We start from the raw sequence: 22,608 nt of genomic DNA, 5'->3' as shown, positions 1-22,608 counted from the left end.
TGGAGTGCAGTGGTGCATTCTCAGCTCACTGCAACCTCTGCCTCCTGGGTTCAAGCAATTCTCTCTGCCTCAGCCTCCCGAGTAGCTGGGATTACAAGCACCCGCCATAACGACACCCAGCTAATTTTTGTATTTTTAGTAGAGACAGGGTTTCGTCATGTTGGCCAGGCTGGTCTCGAACTCCTGGCCTCAAGTGATTCACCCGCCTCAGCCTTCCAAAGTGCTGGGATTACCGCGTAAGCCACCAGGCCCGGCCTACAGCAGTTTTATCATGATGGCCAGGGACTGGAAAACGCCCAAATGCTCTTTAACAAGTAAAACCACAGTATGTCCACACCATAGAATACTACTCAGTAATAAAAAGGAACAAACTATTGATAGATGCAACAATCTGGATGATGCTTTGGAGACTTATGATGAATCTGAAATGCCAATCCAAAAAGATTACACACTGTATTATTTTGCTTATATAATATTCTAGAAATAACAAAATTATAGAAATGGAGAAAGATTAGTGGTTGTCAGGGGTTAAGAAGACGGTAAGGGTGTGAGAGAAGTGGGTGTGGATATAAAAGGGCATCAGGAGGAATTCTTGTGTTAATAGAAATGTTCCGTATCTTGACTTTATTTATTTACTTATTTATTTATTTTGAGACAGGGTCTCGTTCTTTCTCTCAGGCTGGAACGCAGTGGTGTGATCACAGCTCACTGTAGCTTCAACTTCCTAGGCACAAGTGATCCTCCCACCTCAGCTTCCTGAATAGCTGGGACTACAGGCATGTTCCATCATGCCTGGCTAATTTTTGTATTTTTGTAGACATAAGGTTTTGCCATGTTACCCAGGCTAGTCTTGAACTCCTGGGCTCAAGTGATCCTCTTGCCTTGGCCTCCCAAAGTTCTAGGATTATAGGCAAGAGCCACTGTGTCCAGCCATGTATTTTGACTTTATTAATGTCAATTTCCTAGTTTTGATATTTTACTAAATTTTGCAAAATTACTAAATTTTCCCATTGGGGAAAACTGGGTAAAAGGTATGAGGGATCGTTCTTTATTATTTCTTTTTTTTTTTTTTTTGAGACTGAGTCTTGCTCTGTTGCCCAGGCTAGAGTGCAGTGCCACGATCTTGCCTCACTGCAAACTTCACCTCCTGGGTTCAAGTGATTCTCCTGCCTCAGCCTCCTGAGTAGCTAGGATTACAGGTGCCCGCCACCACACCCGGCTAATTTTTGTATTTTTTAGTAGACACGGAGTTTCACCATCTCGGCCAGACTGGTCTCGAACTCCTGACCTCATGATCCACCCGCCTCAGGCTCCCAAAGTACTGGGATTATGGGCGTGAGCCACTGCGCCCAGCCTGTTCTTTATTATTTCTTACACTGGCATGTGAATCTACAATTACTTCAAAATAAAAAGTTTAATTTATAAAAAAGGTAAATTCTCACCTCATACCATAAAACAAAATAAATTTGAAAGGCATTGGCTGGTAGGAGTCCTTTGTCTTTTTCTTTTAAAGTTCACAATTAACCAATATTATTTTGAAATTTGAATCTTACTTATGTTAAAAAATGTAAGTAAGTGAAAATAATGTTACAACAGTATAGGAATAGACAGATCAGTGGAAAAGAGAACACTCTAACCTATATAAAAATTTAGTATGTGATAGTAGAATTATTTTTTCCTTTCATCCTTCCAATTGACTCTCCATTTCTTCTCTATTCGGGAGACTAACCTCTATGGACTGCAGCAACTGGAATTCTTACTTTCTAGTTATCAGCTGAATTTGGCCACTGGGAGCTACTGGAGGAAATCAGAAAGTGGCAGTCAGAGAATGTTTTACCTATGCTCTTTCCCTGCCGGGCCATAGCTTAGTGATAGTATTCCACTCCTGCAGGTCATATCTCCTGGTCAGGAGCTCTGTGCTTTACTAATCAATCTTGCTGTGTTCTGCTAAGTATTCCCTCTCCTTGTCTCTTCAGAGTTAGGAGTGGCAATCGTTTTCTGCTGTTGCTAGGTCTAAGATGCTTCACCAACCTTTGCTTGTTCCCCTTAACTTTGCCCACACCTTTGTAAATAGTCTCTTCATTAAACTTCTGACAGTTATCCTTAAGTGTGTCTTCTACTTCCTGCCAGGACCCTGATACCCTTGACAAGAGGCAAAATCTGGATTGCTAGAATGGATAGATGGGAGTGCCTTTTTAAAATAAATGTTTGGGTAATACAAAATCTCTTTTCAAAGCTGTGCAATAAAGAATACGGTCTTGCCCAAAGAGAGGTTTGACCTTTGTCCTGGCTCCTATGAAGTAACTTCTAAATCTTGGCATTTCCGTACCAATAGAACTGACTGTGTTATTTATCGTGGGCTCCTTGGGCCACACCTGCAGTTTATACTAATGATGGATTCCTTGAACCACATGGTGTCAGCTCAGCTTCCAGGGAGGAAAGGGTAGGAGTCTGGGTTCAATTACATGGGCAATAAATTAAATCATACCTACATAATAAAATCTCAATAAAAAATCTGAACACTGAAGGTTGGGTGAACTTCCAGGATTGGCAGCACTCCATGCATATTGTCATACATCAATTCCAGGAGGGTATGATGTCCTGAGGATCCAAGGGGAAGCTTCACAGTTGGAACCCTCCGAGATTCTGCCATATATCTCTCTTTCCTTGGCTAATTTTAACCTGTACCTTTGCCCTGTAATAAACTGTAATGGTGAGTATAATAGGTTTCAGGGAGTCCTGTCAGTCACTCTGGTGAATTACTGAACCTGAGGGTAGTTTTGGGAAACCTCTGAACTTGTGATTGGTGTGAGAAGTAAGGGTGGTCTTCTATGAGCTCTTCCCTCTAACCTTGTAGTCGGGCCCTAGCTCCTTGCAGTTGGGGTCAGAGGTCTTGGGCAGACTTAGTAGTCTGGAGGACTGCGCTCTTAACCTCATAGTTTGGCTAATTCCAGGCAAAAGTGCAAAAAAAGTAAGTAACAAAAAATATAAATTGAGATTAATTTTCCAAATTAATACATTTTTCCTGCATTTGTGTTTATATAATTTAAATTCTTTGACTTACCTGAGGGTCTACTAACCACCCATGGTACAAAGGAATATCAAGAAGATCAAATACTATGCATTCTGGTGTATATTCAAACACTCGAACACCGGTGAATCTTACATTTACATCCAGGCCTGTCTGTAGTTTGTGCAGAATTGCCATGGCATCACTCATATTCTGAAAATAGAAAAGGGGAAAGTTCTAATTCAGAAACATCAAAACACGAACAAAAAAGATATTCAAGTACAAGCACATTTACTTTTAATTTTCCATTTTATCCAATAAATTCAATTCAACATATTTTTATTATTGAGTATCTACTATGTGTCAGGCACTAATTGAAGTTTGAAAGATATAACAATGAATAAAACAGACACTGAGGTGGGCGGATCACTTGAGGCCAGGAGTTTGAGACCAGCCTGGCCCTCAGGGTGAAACCCTGTCACTAAAAATACAAAAATTAGCTGGGCATGGTGGCATGTGCCTGTAGTCCCAGCTACTTGGGAGGCTGAGGTGGGAGGATCACTTGAACCCAGGAGGTGGAGGTTGCAGTGAGCCGAGATTGCGCCACCGCATTCCAGCCTGGGCAACTGAGCGAGACTTAGTCTCAAAAAAACAAAACAAAACAAAACAAGACAAAGTTCATGCTCTTATGCAACTAATATTCTATTGAGAGAGATAAACATGTATATATATAAAACAATGTCAAGTATTAGTAAGAAAAACTGAGCAAGAAGAGGTTGTAGAAAGTAGGAGAAATGAAGGACCTATGTTAGACCAGAAAGTCTAAAGTCAAATGTTTTTAAAGTCAAAGAGGAAGGCCTCTCCTACTGTTGAATCTAAAATAATTGAAAGTAGGATCTTGAAGAGATACTTGTACACCCATGCTCATTGCAACATTATTCGTAATTCTTTATCTATTCTTAGTTACAACTGACAAATGAATACAGAAAATGAGGTATATACATACAATGGAATATTATTCAGCCTTAAAAAAAGAAGGAAATCCTGTCATATGCTACAACCTGGATGAACCTTGAGGACATCTTGTTGAGTGAAATAAGCCAGTCACAAAAGTAAAAATACTGTATGATTCTACTTATATGAGATATTTAGAGTCATCAAAACCATAAAAACAGAAAGTAGAATGGTTGTTTCCAGGGGATTGGAGCAAGTGGGAAAGGGGAGTTGTTTGATGGATATAGGGTTTCACTTTGCTGCTCAGGCTAGAGTGCAGTGGTGTGATCATGGCTCACCACAGCCTCAAACTCCTGGGCTCAAGTGATCCTCCCGCCTCAGCCTCCCATGTAGCTGGGGCTACAGGTACATGCTACCATGCCCAGCTAATGTTTTTTATATTTTGTAGAGATGGGCTCTTACTATGTTACCCAGGCTGGTCTTGAATTTCTTAGCTCAAGTGATTCTCCACCTCATCCTCTCAAAGTACTGGGATTACAGACATAAGCCACCATGCCTGGCAAGTTTCAGTTTTAAAGATGAAAAAGTGGCCGGGTGTGGTGGCTCACACCTGTAATCCCAGCACTTTGAGAGGCTGAGGCGGGTGGATCACGAGGTCAGGAGATCGAGACCATCCTGGCTAACACGGTGAAACCCCATCTCTACTAAAAATACAAAAAATTAGCCGGGCATGGTAGGAGGCAACTGTAGTCCCAGCTACTTAGGAGGCTGAGGCAGGAGAATGGTGTGAACCTGGCAGGCGGAGCTTGCAGTGAGCCGAGATTGCGCCACTGCACCTCCAGCCTGGGCGACAGAGCAAGACTCCGCCTTAAAAAAAAAAAAAAAAAAAAAAAGATATATTTTATATTGTGTGGTTTCTAACACAATTAAATAAAACAGAAATGAGCTATCAAGCCATGAAAAGACACAGAGAAAACTTAAATGCATATTAGTAAAAAAACAAGCTAATGTGAAAAGGCTACATACTGTGTAATTCCAAATGACATTCTGGAAAAGGCAAGACTATAGAGACAGTAAAAAAGATTGGTGGTTGCCAAGGATTAAGGGAAGGGAGGAGTGAACAGGCAGAGTACAGAGAATTTTTAGGACAGTGAGGCTATTCTGTATGATACTGTAATGATTGATACGCATCATTATACATTTTTCAAAATCCATAGAATATACAAAACCAAGAAAGAGTAAATTATAGACTCTTGGTGATAATAATGTGTCATTGCAGGTTTATCAATAAATGAACCACTCTGGTGCAGGATGTTGATAGTGGGGGAAGCTGTGTGTGTGGGGTTAGGAGGAACAGTATAGAAATTCTCAGTACTTTCCATACTCAATTTTACAGTGAATGCACTGAAAAGGAAGGAAGGATGGAAGGGAGGGAGGGAGGGAGAGAGAGAGGAAAGGAGGGAGGGAGGGGAGTGGGGAATGTAAATGGGAGAGGAAAGAAGGAGAGGGAGGTGAGGGAGACAGGCCTCTTTCAAAATGACACTAGAATAGAGACCACAGTGAGCACTGAGTCTTAGGAAGCTCTGGGCAAAGAGCATTCCAGACAAAGCAGACACCAGTGCAAAAACAAGTTTATTACTGTGTCCGTGGAATAGCATGGGGCCCAGTGTGGCTGGGACAAAATAAAAGTGAAAAATTGTAGGAGATGAAGTCTAAGAGACAGGCAGAGGCTGGATCACAAAGACTTGTTTGTCAAATTAAGGAGTCATTCTGTCCACATCAGTTTTCTCAATAAATGTAGTCATATACATTTGGAATAAAGACTATTTTTAAATGCTTTTCTAAGCATGTTAACACATTAAATATGGACATATGTATAGAAAGTACACTTGAAAGAATAAAGAAAAACCGATACATAAAATTTAACACTTTTACTGAATCCTTACTGCTAATCAGACACTGTACAAGATACTAAAGACACAGAATATGAACAGTAGACTACAGTCTATAGAGGGGTTTGATAATAAAAAGGGTGAAAATGAAGGAAATCTTCTTATATTAAAACTAGGGATTCTCTTTCAAATTTGAAAAAGACAAATTTAGGTTACAAAAACGAAGTTCTGTTTTATGAAATAATTCATAAAATTCCATTCTAACAGACTGTACAGACTTTAAACAGGAATCATTCAAATGTTTTAAATTCAAGAATGATGCATTTATAATAGGATAACATTGTTATACTGCAGTCTTTTACCTTTGTCAGTTTCATCTCTTCCTACTGTGTATGTTTCCCCCAAACAATGTATTTTCTCTACCTTCCCAAAAATTGAACCCTTAAAAACAATCAGTTTACATTTTTTCCCCTAAGTGTTTTCGAACTTTTCTTAAATCTACAGCAATGATCAATCTGAAAAAATACTAACAATAGCAATCTAAGAATTACAGTTTTACAATCACCAGATTTTCCTCTATTTTTGTAAATTCTTGGTTGTCAACCACCCAACTTCCTTCAGGGGCAATATGATTTCTAATGGCTCTGGGTTCAGGCTTATTCCTTCATATATTTGCTACAATTATTCCCCCTTATTTAGTATTAAAACAACTGAGTTAACACCATTTGATATCTTCATAAAGATTACTAAAACTGATGAAAGAGGCCAGTCACAGTGGCTCATGCCTGTAATCCCAGCACTTTGGGAGGCTGAGGTGAGCAGATCACTTGAGCCCAGGAGTTTGAGGCTGCAGTGAGCCATGACAGCACCACAGCAATCCAGACCATGTGACAGAGTGACAGACCCCGCCTCAAAAAAAAAAAAGGCTGGCACGGTGGCTCACTCCTGCAATCCCAGGCAGGCAGATCACTTGAGGCCAGGAGTTCGAGACCAGTCAGGCCAACATGGTGAAATGCCATCTCTACTAAAAACAAAAAAATTAGTCAGGAGTGGTGGCACATGTCTGTAATCCCAGCTAATTGGGAGGCTGAGGCATGAGAATCCCTTGAACCTTAAAGGCAGAAGTTGTACTGAGCTGAGATCGTGCCACTGCACTCCAGCCTGTACAACAGAGGGAGACTGTCTTTGTTTTTTTGAGATGGAGTCTCGCTCTGTTGCCCAGGCTGGAGTGCAGTGGTGTGATCTTGGCTCACTGCAACCTCCACCTCCTGGGTTCAAGGGTTTCTTCTGTCTCAGCTTCTCAAGTAGCTGGGACCACAGGCGCATGCCACCACGCCCAGCTAACTTTTTGTATTTTTAGTAAAGATGAGGTTTCACTGTGTTAGCCAGGATGGTCTCAATCTCCAGACCTTGGGATCCCCCTGCCTCAGCCTCCCAAAGTGCTGGGATTACAGGCGTGTGCCACCGTGCCCGGCCGAGACTCTGTCTTAATAAAAAACAACAACTGATAAATTAAACAAACTTATTTTAAAAGGGTTTTAAACTCTTGGGTAAGTATTTTACCACTTTGTTCCTAATTCCAAATTATACTTAATATTATAAAATACAAATGTGAGCTATGGTTGCTTGCCTTACAAGAAGGGAGTACTACTGGAAACTTTAAGGCAGTGGTTAAACTGTTTCTTAGAACTCTTTTCAAAGGAACTTTTAACATGGTCAAATATTTTAAATTTATTTATTTATTTTTATTTTTTTAATTTTTTTGAGGCAGAGTTTCACTCTTGTTGCCAGGTTGGAGTGCAATGGCACGATCTCGGCTCACCGCAACCTCCGCCTCCTAGGTTCAAGCAATTCTCCTGCCTCAGCCTCCCTAGTAGCTGGGATTATAGGCATGTGCCACCAGACCCAGCTAATTTTGTATTTTTAGTAGAGACGGGGTTTCTCCATGTTGGTCAGGCTGGTCTCGAACTCCCGACCTCAGGTGATCCACCCGCCTCAGCCTCCCAAAGTGCTGGGATTACAGGCATGAGCCACTGCGCCCGGCCTAAATTTAAATACAAAATATATTTTAAGAATATATTTGCACTCATTAAAAATTTGTTATGAACACACACACATCATGTTTTCTTGTACTGTCAGTATATTATTAGACAAAACTGGAAAAAATAGGCTCTTTGCTTAAATTACAACTTCTGGTAAAGAGTTTTAATTGGGAATATTGCAGCTCTGTGTTGGTCTGTCTAAAATTAGATTTGAAGAGGTCTGCTCAAGTAAAATTATACAAAAAAGAACACTATTACTCACACGTGTGGAACATTACACATTAGCTCAGACTGAGCCCAGCCATATAAGCTTGACATACACTATTTTCAAAACTAACGGTAATGTAATTATAACACCTTAGGGTTTCAGTGTTTATTTTAAAAGCAGGGTACTTTTTGCCTGATACGTTTACGAGAAATGCAAGCAGTTGTTAGATATCCTTTGTTTCAACTTTGAGCCAATACTTCCAATCTCTCTTTAAGAATCCTGATCAGTGTAATGGCAATGTACTCTAAGACTGCAAGATGGACTTAAACCAAATGCTGATAACATTTGCAAGCATTTTTATTTTTCTTTCTTTCTTAATTTTTTGATATGCAGTCTTCCCATATCACACCCAGATTGGTCTTGAACTCTTAGGCTCAAGTAATCCTCCTCCCTTAGTCTCCTGAGTACCTGGAATTACAGCTGCGAACCACTGTGACTGGCTGCAAACAGTTTTCTTTTCTTTCCTTTTTTTTTTTTTTGTAACAGGGTCTCACTCTATTTGTCCAGGCTGGAATGTAGTGGTGTGATCTTGGCTCACAGCAACCTCTGCCTCCTGGGCTCAAGCGATCCTTTGACAGCCTCCCAAGTAGCTGGGACTATGGGTGTGTGCCACAATGCCCAGTCAGTGTTTTGTATTTTTTGTAGAGATAGGGTTTTGCCATGTTGCCCTGGTCTCACTCTTGGGCTCAAGCGATCCGCCTGCCTTGGCCTCCCAAAGTGCTGGGATTACAGGCATGAGCCACCATGCCTGGTGCCTGCAAACACGAAAATTAAGATTTTCTCATTTCAATCAAGATTTTCTCAGGATTAGGCAACGAAAGTAAGATGAATTTGGAGGTTGATATCAGACAGCAACTATCATCCACAGTCCCTAATTTTAACTTTTTAATCAAAATAGCTTCATGATTTCAGTAAGAAATGATATAAATTTCATACATACATGATATAAATTGAACCACTTTATACTTATCATGTACTGGTTTTATATACTGGAAGGTGGATAAGATTTCATTTGAAAAGAGGTTTCTATTGCTAAAAATGTTTAAATATCACTGTTTTAAGGTACAAATTCCCCTGATAAAATTTAAATGACTTAGAATACAAATTTGGCTTTAGCTGTAGATTTCCTTTCTTCTCCTTCTCTTTTTTTTTTTTTTTTTTGAAAAGGAGTCTCGCTCTGTTGCCCAGGCTGGAGTGCAGTGGTATGATCTCGGCTCACTGCAAGCTCTGCCTCCCGGGTTCACGCCATTCTCCTGCCTCAGCCTCCCGAGTACCTAGGACTACAGGCACCCGCCACCATGCCCGGCTAATTTTTTGTATTTTTTTTTAGTAGAGATGGGGTTTCACCATGTTAGCCAGGATGGTCTCGATCTCCTGACCTTGAGATCCGCCTGCCTTGGCCTCCCAAAGTGCTGGGATTATAGGCGTGAGCCACCGCCCCCGGCCTCTTATTATTATTTTTTGAGGCAGAATCTCCCTCTGCTGCCCAGGATGGAGTGCAGTGATGCAATCTCGGCTCACTGCAACCTCTGCCTTCCTGGTTCAAGCATTTCTCATGCCTCAATCTCCTGAGTAGCTGGGACTACAGGTACGCGCCGTTACGCCCAGCCAATTTTTGTATTTTTAGTAGAGATGGGGTTTTGCCATGTTGGACAGCTGATCTCGAACACTTGAGAGTGACCCACCCACTTTGGCCTCCCAAAGTGCTGGGATTACAGAGCCACAGCATCTGGCCTAGATTTCGTATCTTATGATATGGTGCAACGTAAGTTGTTGATTCTTCTTCTTTTTTTTTTTTTTTTAATGAGACAGAGTCTCGCTCTGTCACCAGGCTGGAGTATAGTGGCGGGATTCCAGCTCGCTGCAACCTCCTCCTTCTGAGTTCAAGTGATTCTGCGGCCTCAGCCTCACGAGTAGCTGGGACTACAGGCGCGCACCACCCTGCCCAGCTAATTTTTTTTGTATTTTTAGTAGAGATGGGGTTTCACCATGTTGGCAAGGATGGTCTCCATCTTCTGACCTTGTGAACTGCCCGCCTGGGCCTCCCAAAGTGCTGGGATTACAGGCGTGAGACACCACGCCCAGCCAACTTGTTGATTTTTCAAATTCTATAGGACTAGATTATCTGAACATGAAATTCAAGAAATTTTTCAAGACTGAAATGAGTTATGCTTTCTTTTGCAAATTTGATACTGGTGAAAGTATGTTAAAAAGGTTGCTTTGAAAGTAAATGTGAAGGTTCCAACGATGTCTCTTTCTTCCCCGGCTAATACTTCCTTCCACTCTAAGAAGCCAATTCCTTCTTGCCTTTGCCAAGTAAAGGAAGAATACTGATGAAAATAAAACTCCGCTTGCTTTTTTCCAGCACCAATAATTTTGAGCCTAGTGATACCTCCTACAATGCAGAACAGGATCTCTAAAGAGCATGCCAAGGAATGTGGATACTAAAACTATCAAATAGCAAAACTTGTCCTAATGACATTCCATATACATCATTTGTTCAACTTTCTCCTGAACATAACTTAATTACAAAATATAAATAAAACTAGGAAAGATACATCAATGACAAATTCACCTGGAAGTCAGTTTTTCAAGAAAAACACTAGGTTTGATCCGTCATGGAATGAGAAAAAAAAAGGAAAAATACTGAGGAAAAAAATGAGAAGAAAAAGGAAAAAAAAAAAGAGAAAAAAAGGAAAAAATCTGGCTGTGAGCTAAAAATGGATTTTATATTTTTAAAGAGGTATAAAAAAAAGAAAACAAAGAATATGTAATAGAGACTGACCACATGTGGCCTGCAAAGTCTAAAGTGTTTACTATCTAATCCTTTATAGAAAAATGCTGCCAGCTACTAATAGAGACCAATGTATACATTTAAACTTTAAAATTATATACTTTATATACTTTAACAAAAATTGTGTTTATTACCTGTTCATAATTTAAACGTTGAATTTCTGAAATTTCTTTTGGCTTTGCATCAAGCATGTAATCTCCTGTAAAAAAAAGAATTGTAAAATTGCCTTTTAAAAACTTTTTTTTTCTGATTACAAAAGTAATAGATCTTAATTATAAATGTTAAAACACTGTAGTTATAGCTAACATATAAAGTTGACTCACCAATCCTACCCAGAGAGAATCAATGTTAACTTTTCCTATCACCTCAAATATTTTTTCAATGTATATACTACAGTGCTTTTGAACTTTTTACTTCCATTTTATAATATATTTCAGCAGCATTCCACGTTACTATGTATAAAGGTCCCAAAGGTTGTACCAAATTTCATTGCTGTCAACAATATAACTATTTCTGATTACCTCACCAACAATGGGTATTATCAGTCTTCTAAATGTTGCAACCCTGAGAAGTAAAAAAAAAAAAATTTAGCCTCTGGCCGGTTTGGGTGGCTCATGCCTGTAATCCCAGCAGTTTGGGAGGCTGAGGTGGGTGGATCACCTGAGGTCAGGAGTTCAGCCTGGCCAACATGGTGAAACCCCAACTCTACTAAAAATAGAAAAATTAGCCAGGCGTGGTGGCGGGCACCTGTAATCCCAGCTACTTGGGAGGCTGAGGCAGGAGAATCGCTTGAACCTGGGAGGCGGAGGTTGCAGTGAGCTGAGATCGCGCCACTGTGCTCCAGCCTGGGAAACTGAGTGAGACTGTGTCCCAAAAAAAAATTTTTTTTTTTTTTTGCATTTAAAAAGATGGTATTTTTATATATGAGTTTTTATTTGGTATCACCTTTTAAATATATGTATAACCTTTTGGTATACGTGGCAACTTTTTAATATATGTAGAACCTTCTAAAAATATGGATCACAATTTTAATACTTTTAAATTTATGTATTATCTTCCAAATTATGTATTAACTGTATGTACACACTTTTTTCCTTTGAATTATCTACCTATATAATTATCTTTTTTGTTTTTAAGAGATGGGGTTTTGCCATGTTGCAGCATCCCAAAGTGTTGGGATCACAGGCATGAGCCACTGTGCCTGGCCTATCTTTTCTTATTGAACTGTAAAAGCTAAACTGGGCTGGGCATGGTGGCTCATGCCTATAATCCCAGTGCTTTGGGAGGCCAAGGAGGGTGGATCACTTGAGGTTAGGAGTTCAAGACCAGCCTGGCCAATATGGTGAAACCCTGTTTCTACTAAAAATACAAAAATTAGCCAGGCGTGGTGTTGTGCACCTGTAGTCCCAACTACTCAGGAGGCTGAGGCAGGAGAATTGCTTGAACCCAGGAAGTGGCGGTTGCAGTGAGCCAAGATCGCGCCATTGTACTCCAGCCTGGGTGATGGAGCCAGACTCTGTCTCAAAAACAAAAACAAATTTTATTTTTTTAAAATCTTGTCAACTGGTTAATCTGTCTCTACCCTTCCAGACAACTAGTTAACTGATTTTTTGTGAGATCTAGACTTAGTGACGTAACTGAGACTGCACATTTTAGAAGACTTTTTTTTTTTTTTGAGACAGAGTCTTACTCTGTTGCCCAGGCTGGAGTGCAGTGGCGTGATCATGACTTGCTGCAACCTTAACCTCCCTAGGCTCAGGAAATCCTCCCACCTCAGCTTCCTGAGTAGCAGGGACTACAGGCATGCACCACCACACCTGGCTAATTGTTTAAATAAATAAATAAATAAATAAAGTTAAACTGGATGCAGAAAAATGAGCAAAACTTGGAAAGGCAATGGGAGAAAAAGTATCTTTTGAGGGGAAGAATGAATGGAGAAAACACATATAAGAAAGATCATGTCACATGGACAACTTATAAGAAGATTTAATACAAAAGATTTATATTGTAAAGTAGTGGCAAACATGGTTGAATGAGTAAACTTGAACAGATTTTAGAAAATCCTAAATAATATGCTGATAAGTTTGGCTGGCTGTAAAAGATCACACGGATCTTTATACTATATTAAGTAGAGAAGTGAAGGATGAAATTGATGCTTTAGGAAAAGCACACTGATATGTAGGCTAATTTAGAGAACAAAGAATGATACAGTTTGCAGGTAAATCAGGTTGTGAAGTATCAGTATACAGAAACAGAAAAAATTTCAAGGAAAGAATTAATATAACCTTGCTACTAATGGGATATTCTAGATAAACAGAAAACAAGAAACCAAAATTTGACAGCTACTTTAGGCCAAAAAAATGGAAGAGACGGTTTGGCATAAGTTTACTAGCTTATACCAGGTGAACATTTGGAAAAAAGGAAATACAGGCAACTCTGGGAGAAATTAAAATGCTTCAACATTGACCTGTCTTTATAGCGTATTTATATTCAAAAGATAAAATAATTTTTTTAAAGTCAGACAATGCCACCATCTCTATTATTTTCCTTACTTTATACTATGCCAGTCTCATCATCATACTACCAATATCAGATGGCTGAAGTCACAATATACATTCCAGTTTATGTTGAGTTTCATATTCCTGCTCATTTCCTGCCTTCTCCCTCCATCTCTTCCCCTACCTTACTTTATTACGCTTCCTAACACTTTCTGGGTATAGTGTTTCTTTCACTATGCCAAAGCCCTCCAAAAAGCCATGTCCATGTCTGGCTCTGCTCTCATATTCTAGTAACAGAAATTTCCAGATTGAAATTCACCACTCTTCTCTTCTAATCTTTGCCAATCAAAATTCCCATTTCCTTGGGGTACTTCAGCTAGGCACTAGGAAAGCAATGATTAGTTTCTCTTACAATCCCTCTACTAGTGTTTGCTTTTTAACTAAAAAACATCTTTTTTCTCCAGAGAAATGGAGTAATCTCAACAGGAGAACATCTAAATAGCTTAGAAAATTAAACAATTTGTTCTGGCACGATTGACCCTGAGTAAAGTTTACTTTTGGTGAGGCAGAGCCTTCAGAATTTATTTGCCTACACCGTTCTTTTTCACTTCTCCCCTATATCCCATTAAAATATTACTTTTGCACTGTCACTAATAGCTAAGTCCTCTCACCAGTGATTCCCAAACCTCTTTAGCTACACTAGGTATTTCCCCACTAATTTTTCTTTTTCCTTATTAAAGTTATCTATCCTATGTTCTGCTTCCTCAGGGCTTTGCTAGCTAAGAGTTAGATAAATTTAACACACCAAGATGTGTTAACTATTTCTTTTATTACTCTTTCCAAGAAAAATACCATGCTGACATTTTCGTGGTTAGAGTACACTTATGCAGCCACATTAACTACATGTTGACACCTCCAAATAACTAGCTCACAGTACATACTCAGTAAATATTTACTGGATTGCTGGGCGCGGTGGCTCACGCCTATAATCCCAGCACTTTGGGAGGCCAAGGCGGGCGGATCACCTGAGGCCAGGAGTTTGAAACCAGCCTGGCCAAGATGATGAAACCCCATCTCTACTAAAAATACAAAAATTAGCTGGGTGTGGTGGTAGGCGCTTGTAATCCCAGCTACTTGGGAGGCTGAGGTGAGATAATCACTTGAACCCGGGAGGCGGAGGTTGCAGTGAGCCAAGATTGGGCCATTGCACTGTAGCCTGGGTGACAAGAGTGAAATTCCGTCTCAAAAAAAAGAAAAAAATTTTGCTGGATTAAAAAAGGCAAGAAAAGGGCTGGGTGTGTGACTTATGCCTGTAGTCCCAGCACTTTGAGAGGGCAAGGTGGGTGGATTACAAGGTCAGCAGTTCAAGACCAGCCTGGCCAACATGGTGAAACCTCATCTCTACTAAAAAAAAAAAAAATACAAAAATTAGCTGGCTGTGGTGGCGGGCGCCTGTAATCCCAGCTGCTTAGGTGGCTGAGGCAGGAGAACTGCTTGAGCCTGGGAGGCGGAGGTTGCAGTGAGCCAAGATCGCACCATTGTACTCCGGCCTGGGCAAAAGAGCAAGACTCAGTCTCAGGAAAAAAGGAAAAGAAGAGAAAAGAAAAGAAAGAAAAACACAAGTAGAGGAAATTTCAAACACCAAAAACACTTTGCGATGATAGAGGGGTAAGAGGGATATATTTTTGAGTACATGAGCTTTCAGCATTCTTTAAATCATAGAAAGTGCCCAGAGGGAGACAGCACATTAACCCCTCTAAACACCGGTTTCCTCATCTGTAAAACAGAGGCATTACAATTTTGTGATGGCTTTATTTTTCCACCAATCTCATCCTTTGTACTATTAGTACTTCTGCACTTATGGCTCTGCTCATCGGTTCTCTGCCACCACAACTGTATTTCTTCATTTGCAGAACTCATGGCAAAAGAGCTCATTTTGTCTCAGACGGTACGCAGACAAAGTCAAGTAGAGTGCTAGTGATAATGAGCAGGGAAGAGGTTAGGTAAACGGCATTAACTTGTGATAGCACAGAAAGTAGAGCCAGAATGAAGATAAGAGCTATGGAGTGGCAGCACAGTTTAACACTGTCCAGTCGAAATATAATGCAAGCCACAAATTTGAGCTCAAATGTAATTTTAAATTTTCTAGTAGCCACATTAATAAAAGTCAAAATAAATAGGTAAAATTAGGGGGTTTTTTGTTTTTTTTTTTTTGAGATAGGGTCTCACTTTGTCACCCAGGCTGGAGTATAGTGGCACAAACATGGCTCATGGCAGCCTTGAACTTCCAGGCTCAAGTGATCCTCCTGCCTCAACCTCCTGAGTGGCAGGGACTACAGGTGAGCTTTATTACACATGGCTAATTTTTAAATTCTTTATAAAGACAGGGTTTGGCCATGTTGCCCAGGCTGGTCTTGAACTCCTGAGCTCAAGTGATCTGCCTGCCTCAGTCTCCTGAAGTGCTGGGATAAAAGGCATGAACCGGCCGGGCGCGGTGGCTCAAGCCTGTAATCCCAGCACTTTGGGAGGCCGAGACGGGCGGATCACGAGGTCAGGAGATCGAGACCATCCTGGTTAACATGGTGAAACCCCGTCTCTACTAAAAAATACAAAAAACTAGCCGGGCGAGGTGGCGGGTGCCTGTAGTCCCAGCTACTCGGGAGGCTGAGGCAGGAGAATGGCGTGAACCCGGGAGGCGGAGCTTGCAGTGAGCTGAGATCCGGCCACTGCACTCCAGCCTGGGTGACAGAGCGAGACTCCGTCTCAAAAAAAAAAAAAAAAAAAAAAAAAAAGGCATGAACCATCACACCTGGCCAAAATTAATCGTAATAATATATTTTATTTAACCTAGTATATGAAAATTTCAACAATCAATATTTTAAAATTACTGATATTCTTTTTTAACCAAGTCTTTGAAATCTGGTGTATATTTTACATTTACAGAACATCTCAATTCACACTGGCCACATTTCAAGTACTCGATAGCCACATGTACCTACCGGCTACTATATTCTTCAGTGCAGGTTTAGGTGATATACGGTAATGACCTAACAAAGAATAGTAAATGAGTCCAATTTGACTCAATCTGCCTTACACAATTCCATCTGAGAACAAGGAAAGGAGGGTGGAGAGTGGATGGATATGGAAGAGCTGGATAGGAAACAGGGTCGGAAATACATGTAACTCATTACTTAAATTATATATAGTTATATATAAATGGCCAGGTGCGGTGGCTAATGCCTATAATCCTAGCACTTGGGGAGGCCAAGGCAGGTGGATCACTTGAAGCCAGGAATTCAAGTCCAGCCCAGCCAACACCAGGAAACCCTGTCTCTACTAAAAATACAAAAATTAGCCAGGCATGCTGGCGAGCACCCGTAATCCCAGCTACTTGCGAGGCTGAGGCAGGAGAATTGCTTGAACCTGGGAGGCAGAGGTTGCAGTGAGCAAGATCATGCCACTGCACTCCAGCTTGGGCAACAGAGAACCAGTTTCAAAAAACAAAACAAAATAAAACTACATTTAACTTTTTATTATCCCATTTAGGAAACTAAAATAGATTAAGCATCCTATTACAGTAAATTCAAACTTCCTGCCTGGCTCACAAGACTCTCTTGCCACAATCTACTTATCTCTATTTCTTTAACTATACAACATGCAGATTTACCAAGTATAGTCAAATTAGACTCATACACTGTTCCTTCAATATGCCTTACATATTTCCACCTCTAGCTTGAGCTTAAGATAGTTTCCACCTAGCCCTCAAACAACCTTTCTTATTCTTTACAACAGCATAGATTCTAACTATCCTTCAAAGACCAATACAAGTCACATGTTCTCCTTTAAGCCTTTTCTACTCCTTACCCACTTCCCATACCCATTTGTACCCAAACTTCTCAAAAGTTTTCTGCCCTTGAGGCTCCACTTCCTTCCTCCCAGACACTCTTCAACTCACCACTCCATTTCCATCTCATCACTGCAGTGACACGGTTTGATGAAGGTCACAATAACCTTCACACTGCCAAGTCATAACGGGAGTATTCTCCAGTATTCAATACCTTTTCTCCTTTCTTCTAACAATCTTCACCTTCTCTGGGCTTCATTATACCACTCTCTCCTGGCTTTTCTCCTATCTTACTACCAGCTACTTCTTCACTATTTCTCTGTCCTCTACTTCATTCATTTTAGCAGAGGTGATGTTGCACCTAAAGGAGCAAAAACTGGTTCTTGGTGCAGGAGGGTGGGTGGCAAAAAAAAAAAAAAAAAAAAAAAAATCTTACATAGTATAATGGCTTATAGCCTTCAAAGGGCCACAGTACAAAAAAAACCCATACAATAGACCCACACAAAATGGCTCAAGCCTGTAATGCCAGCACTTTGGGAGGCCGAGGCGGGCGGATCACGAGGTCAGGAGATCGAGACCATCCTGGCTAACACGGTGAAACCCCGTCTCTACTAAAAATACAAAAAATTAGCTGGGCCTGTTGGCAGATGCCTGTAGTCCCAGCTACTCGGGAGGCTGAGGCAGGAGAATGGCATGAACCGGGAGGTGGAGCTTGCAATGAGCTGAGATCCGGCCACTGCACTCCAGCCCGGGCAACAGAGCGAGACTCCATCTCAAGAAAAACAAAACAAAAACCAAAAAGCACATACAATATATTTACATTATTAAAATGTCCTGAAGTGAGCCATTAGGACAAAAGTGTCTATAAAGGCTCCTCAGAATGGCAATAATGAAAAGAAAGTTGAAACATTGCTCCACCTAATCTCTACATGCTGGGAAACTTCAGGGGAGAATCCTGGACCCTCTTCTTTTCTCTATTATCTTATCAACTTCCACAGATTTAAATACCATTTTTATACTGATGACTTCTAAATTCTTATCTCAAATTTCAGTGTTCTCTGGAACTCATAGTCTGCCATTAGCAAATTCCCTAGATATTCAACTTCTCTGAATGTTCCCTTTACCTTACTATCTGAGTATCTGGCTCTGTCTTGATAACAATGCAGTTCTCTTAAGTGATAGTTCTGTTCTCTCTCATACTTCTTTTACCAGTGAGCCTCAAAGTGGAACAGGTACCCACTTGTTGTTGAAAGTAAGAGGGAAGGTATAAAATAATTGCCTAGAGAAATGGGAGAGTGAATGGATTAGAGAGCTGTGGTATGATTTTGGGGTGTTACCTTTGAGGTTATTCTCTCCCCTCTTCCTCCCTAAATTCCTCAGTTTTAAAACTCAGATAATTCTACCCATTATCTACCTACCTTGTTGCAGTTATCTACTGACCTCCAGGCCAATACCTTTTATTCTTAGCTCCTTTCTCCAACACAAATCCCGTAATTTTTGGTAATTTCAATAAGCATGGGGATGTCTCTTCCAACACCCTGCCTCTCTGTTCCTTGACCTCTTCTCCAACGAAAATATGTTATGCTTAAAACACACACACACACACACACACCCCGAAAAACAACCTTTTATTCTACTTTATCTCAGAAACTCATTTCCCATGGTAATACGTTTCATTATTACCAAGAATTCCTCAGCTGTATCAGGAATCGAGACTCACAATCCATTAATCTCATTACATTTTCCTTCAACACACTTACATCATTTCCTCTTTACGCAGCTTAAATTCTATGGCCCATGATTATAATCACTCTCTATACACACCTTCATACCTTAGACTACTCCCCTCATCCCCCACCGCACAACCCTGGCCCCACCACTGGCAACATGTAGAGCAACATACCCTAGATTCTTTCGTCAACACACTCATCAGGCAAAAATTCAGCTCTGGTTAAATCCTGGCCTCCCATCATTCAGACCTGGACTCGTGCAGCTGAACATGACTGAGAAAACATAACACCATCCTGGCTGGTTTCACTAACCTCAAAGGTAACACCCCCAAATCCTACCACAGCTCTCTAATCCATTCACTCTCCCATTTCTCTAGGCAATTATTTTACACCTTCCCTCTTACTTTTAACAACTCCTTCCTCATCCTCACTCCCAATTGATGACTTTGTTTCCTATTTCATTGAGAAAATAGAAGCACTCAGGAGACTAGCTACAACCACATCCACCCACTGACCTGCACCTATTTGTAATACGTTCTGTCTTTCCTCCTATTACCATGGATGAACTATCTAAGGCTAGATTTTCTATTTGTATAAAGTACTTTCTGCAGCTCCTTTTCTCTAGTTTTCTCTTTTATAAAATGGCTTTGAGGTATAATCCACATCCCATACAACCGCCACTTAAAATGTACAATTCAATTATTTTTTGTAGTATATTCATAGGATTATGAAACTATCATCATGATCTAATTTTATTATTGATTGATTGACTGATTGAGACAGAGTCTCACTGTCACCCAGGCTGGAGTGCAATGGTGTTATCTCTCCTCACTGCAACCTCTGACTGCTGGGTTCAAGCGATTCTTCTGCCTCAGTCTCGCAAGTAACTGGGACTACAGGCATGCGCCACCACACCTGGCTAATTCTTTGTATTTTTAGTAGAGACGGGGTTTCACCACGTTGCCCAGGCTGGTCTTGAACTCCTGAGCTCAAGTAAACCACCTACCTCAACTACCCAAAGTGCTGGGATTACAGGTGTGAGCCACCGTGCCAGTCCCATTTTGGTCCTCCCTAAAAGAAACCCTGTACCCATTAGCAGTCAATCCCCATTTCACCCGATCTCTTCCCCAACCCTAAGCAACTACTAACCTACTTTCTGTCTCTATAAATTTGCCTATTCCAGTTTTTTTTAATTTTCATTTTTTAGAGATAAGGTTCTTGCTCTCTCACCCAGGCTGGAAAGCAGTGGTATGGTTATAGCTCATTGCAGTCTCAAACTCCTGGGTTCAAGTGATCATCCCACCTCAGCCTCCCAAGTAGCTGGGACCACAGGCATGCACCACCAGCCTGGCTAATGGATGTTTCATATAAATGGAATCATACACTCTTTTGTGACTTTGCCTCTTTCACTTAAATGTTTTAGGGTTCATCCATGTTATAGCATGTATTCATACTTCATACCTTTTTATGGCTGAATAATACTCCATTGTACAAATTTACATTTGTTTATCTGCTCATCAGTTGATAGACATTTCGGTTGTTTCCATTTTTTGACTACTATGAATAATGCTGCTTTGAACATATTTTTTTTTTTTCCCCTGAGACAGAGACTTGCTCTGCTGCCCACGCTGGAGTGCAATGGCATGATCTCAGATCACTGCAACTTCCACCTCCCAGGTTCAAGCGATTCTTCTGCCTCGGCCTCCTGAGTAGCTGGAATTATAGGCACGTGCCACCACGGTTGGCTAATTTTTATGTTCTTAGTAGAGACGGAGTTTTACCACGTTGGCCAGGCTGGGCTCAAACTCTTGACATTGTGATCCACCCGCCTTGGCCTCCCAAAATGCTGGGATTACAGGCGTAAGCCACAGCACCTAGCCCGAACATTTTTTTAGAAGTTGTATGGACATATGTTTTCACTTCTCTTGGGTAAATACCTAGGAATGATATTTCATGGTCATACGGTAATTCTCTTTAACTTTTTAAAGAATTGCCAAACTGCTTTTCAAAGTGGCTGTATCATTCTACATTTCTACTGGCTAGGTGTGAGGGTTTCCAGTTTTCTTGTTTCCAGTCAGGTTTTCATCCCACACTCTCATCAAGGTTACCAATGACCTCCTTATGGCTAAATAAACAGTCAATTTTTAGTCTTCCTCCTGCTTGAGCTATTAGCAGCATTTGATTCAGCTCATCTCTCACTCTTCCTTGAAACATTTCTTCATTAGGATTCTAGGAAATCACAGCCTCCTATTTTTCTTCTACCTGGCTGAGCATGCTGGCTCTTTCTCCTTCCCCATCTTCTAATCACTGGTGTATCTTGGACTCCGTCTACTGACCTTTTCTCTTCTATCTACTACATTCCTTCCTTTAATGATCTCACCCAATCTAACTACTGTTTATATATGTTGTCTGTAAATACATATTTACAGGCTAGACTTGTACTGTCTAATACAGTAGCCAGTAGCAATATGTGGCTATTAAATTTATATAAAATTAAAAATTCAGTTCCCTGGTCACATTACACACACACACACACACACACACAAACACAAACACACACACACAATATTGAGATAGGGTCTTGCCCTGTTGCCCAGGGTAGAGTGCAGTGTTGTGATCTTGGCTCACTGCAGCCTCTGAACCCTGGGCTCAAGCAATCCTCCCACCTCAGCTTCCCAAGTAGCTGGGACTACAGGTGCACACCATCACGCCTGGCTAATTTTTGAATTTTTAAGTGGAGATGGGGTCTCACCATGTTGCCCAGGCTGGCCTCAAACTCCTGGGCTCAAGACAGGAGCTACATTTTAAGAGCTTGAGGGCCACATGCAGCTAGTGGCTACTAAACTGGACAGGACAGATACAGAACATTTCTATCATTACAGAAATTTTAATTGTATAGTGCTGATCCAGACCTCTCCTCTGAACTCAAGATATATACATATATCTCAATAATTGCTTTCCTGATGGCTCTATTTTTTTTTTTGAAATGGAGTCTCGCTCTGTCGCCCAAACTGGAGTGCAGTGGCGTGATCTCTGCTCACTGCAACCTCTGCCACCTGAGTTCACGCCATTCTCCTGGCTCAGCCTCCTGAGTAGTTGGGACTACAGGCGCCCGCCACCACACCCGGCTAATTTTTTGTATTTTTTAGTGGACACGGGGTTTCACCGTGTTAGCCAGGATGGTCTCAATCTCCTGACCTCGTGATCCGCCGGTCTCGGTCTCCCAAAGTGCTGGGATTACAGGCGCGACCCACTGTGCCTGGCCTGATCACTCCGTTTTGATGTAAATAAACATTTAAAAACAAAAATCCTGCAATTTCTCCCTAAAAACCTTGCCCCTTCCATTTTTTCCTATTTCAGTTTTCCTATTTCCATCCTTCTACTTGTTCAAACCAAAAACGATGAGATAACCCTTGACTCCACTTTCACTCTACATCCAACTGATCAGCAAATTCTGTCAACTCTCTATCCAGAATCTAACCGCTTCTTACAAATTTCACTTATTTTACCTTGGTTAAACCCACCATCTGTTGCTAGTTGTAATAACTTCCTAAATGGTTTTCCCGCTTGTCCTTA

The 22,608-nt window shown here is 40.8% G+C and overlaps 1 protein-coding gene across 2 annotated transcripts in view; it reads right to left on the bottom strand.

Annotated features, from left to right (window-relative positions):
* Positions 1–22,608, bottom strand: part of MINDY2 (MINDY lysine 48 deubiquitinase 2) — an 82,193-nt gene that overhangs the window by 39,151 nt on the left and 20,434 nt on the right. For both annotated transcript variants that reach the window (XM_008016452.3, XM_008016453.3), the window contains exons 3-4: positions 11,095–11,159; positions 3,065–3,223 (exon numbers count right to left, since the gene is read on the bottom strand). In XM_008016452.3, the coding sequence (XP_008014643.1) occupies positions 3,065–3,223; positions 11,095–11,159 (224 nt within the window). The remainder of the gene's footprint in view (positions 1–3,064; positions 3,224–11,094; positions 11,160–22,608) is intronic.

Source organism: Chlorocebus sabaeus, chromosome 26, assembly GCF_047675955.1.
Source record: "Chlorocebus sabaeus isolate Y175 chromosome 26, mChlSab1.0.hap1, whole genome shotgun sequence".
Lineage (NCBI taxonomy): Eukaryota > Metazoa > Chordata > Mammalia > Primates > Cercopithecidae > Chlorocebus > Chlorocebus sabaeus.
The sequence above is the reverse complement of the archived record's forward strand: the minus strand, read 5'-3'. Positions and strand labels throughout refer to the sequence as shown.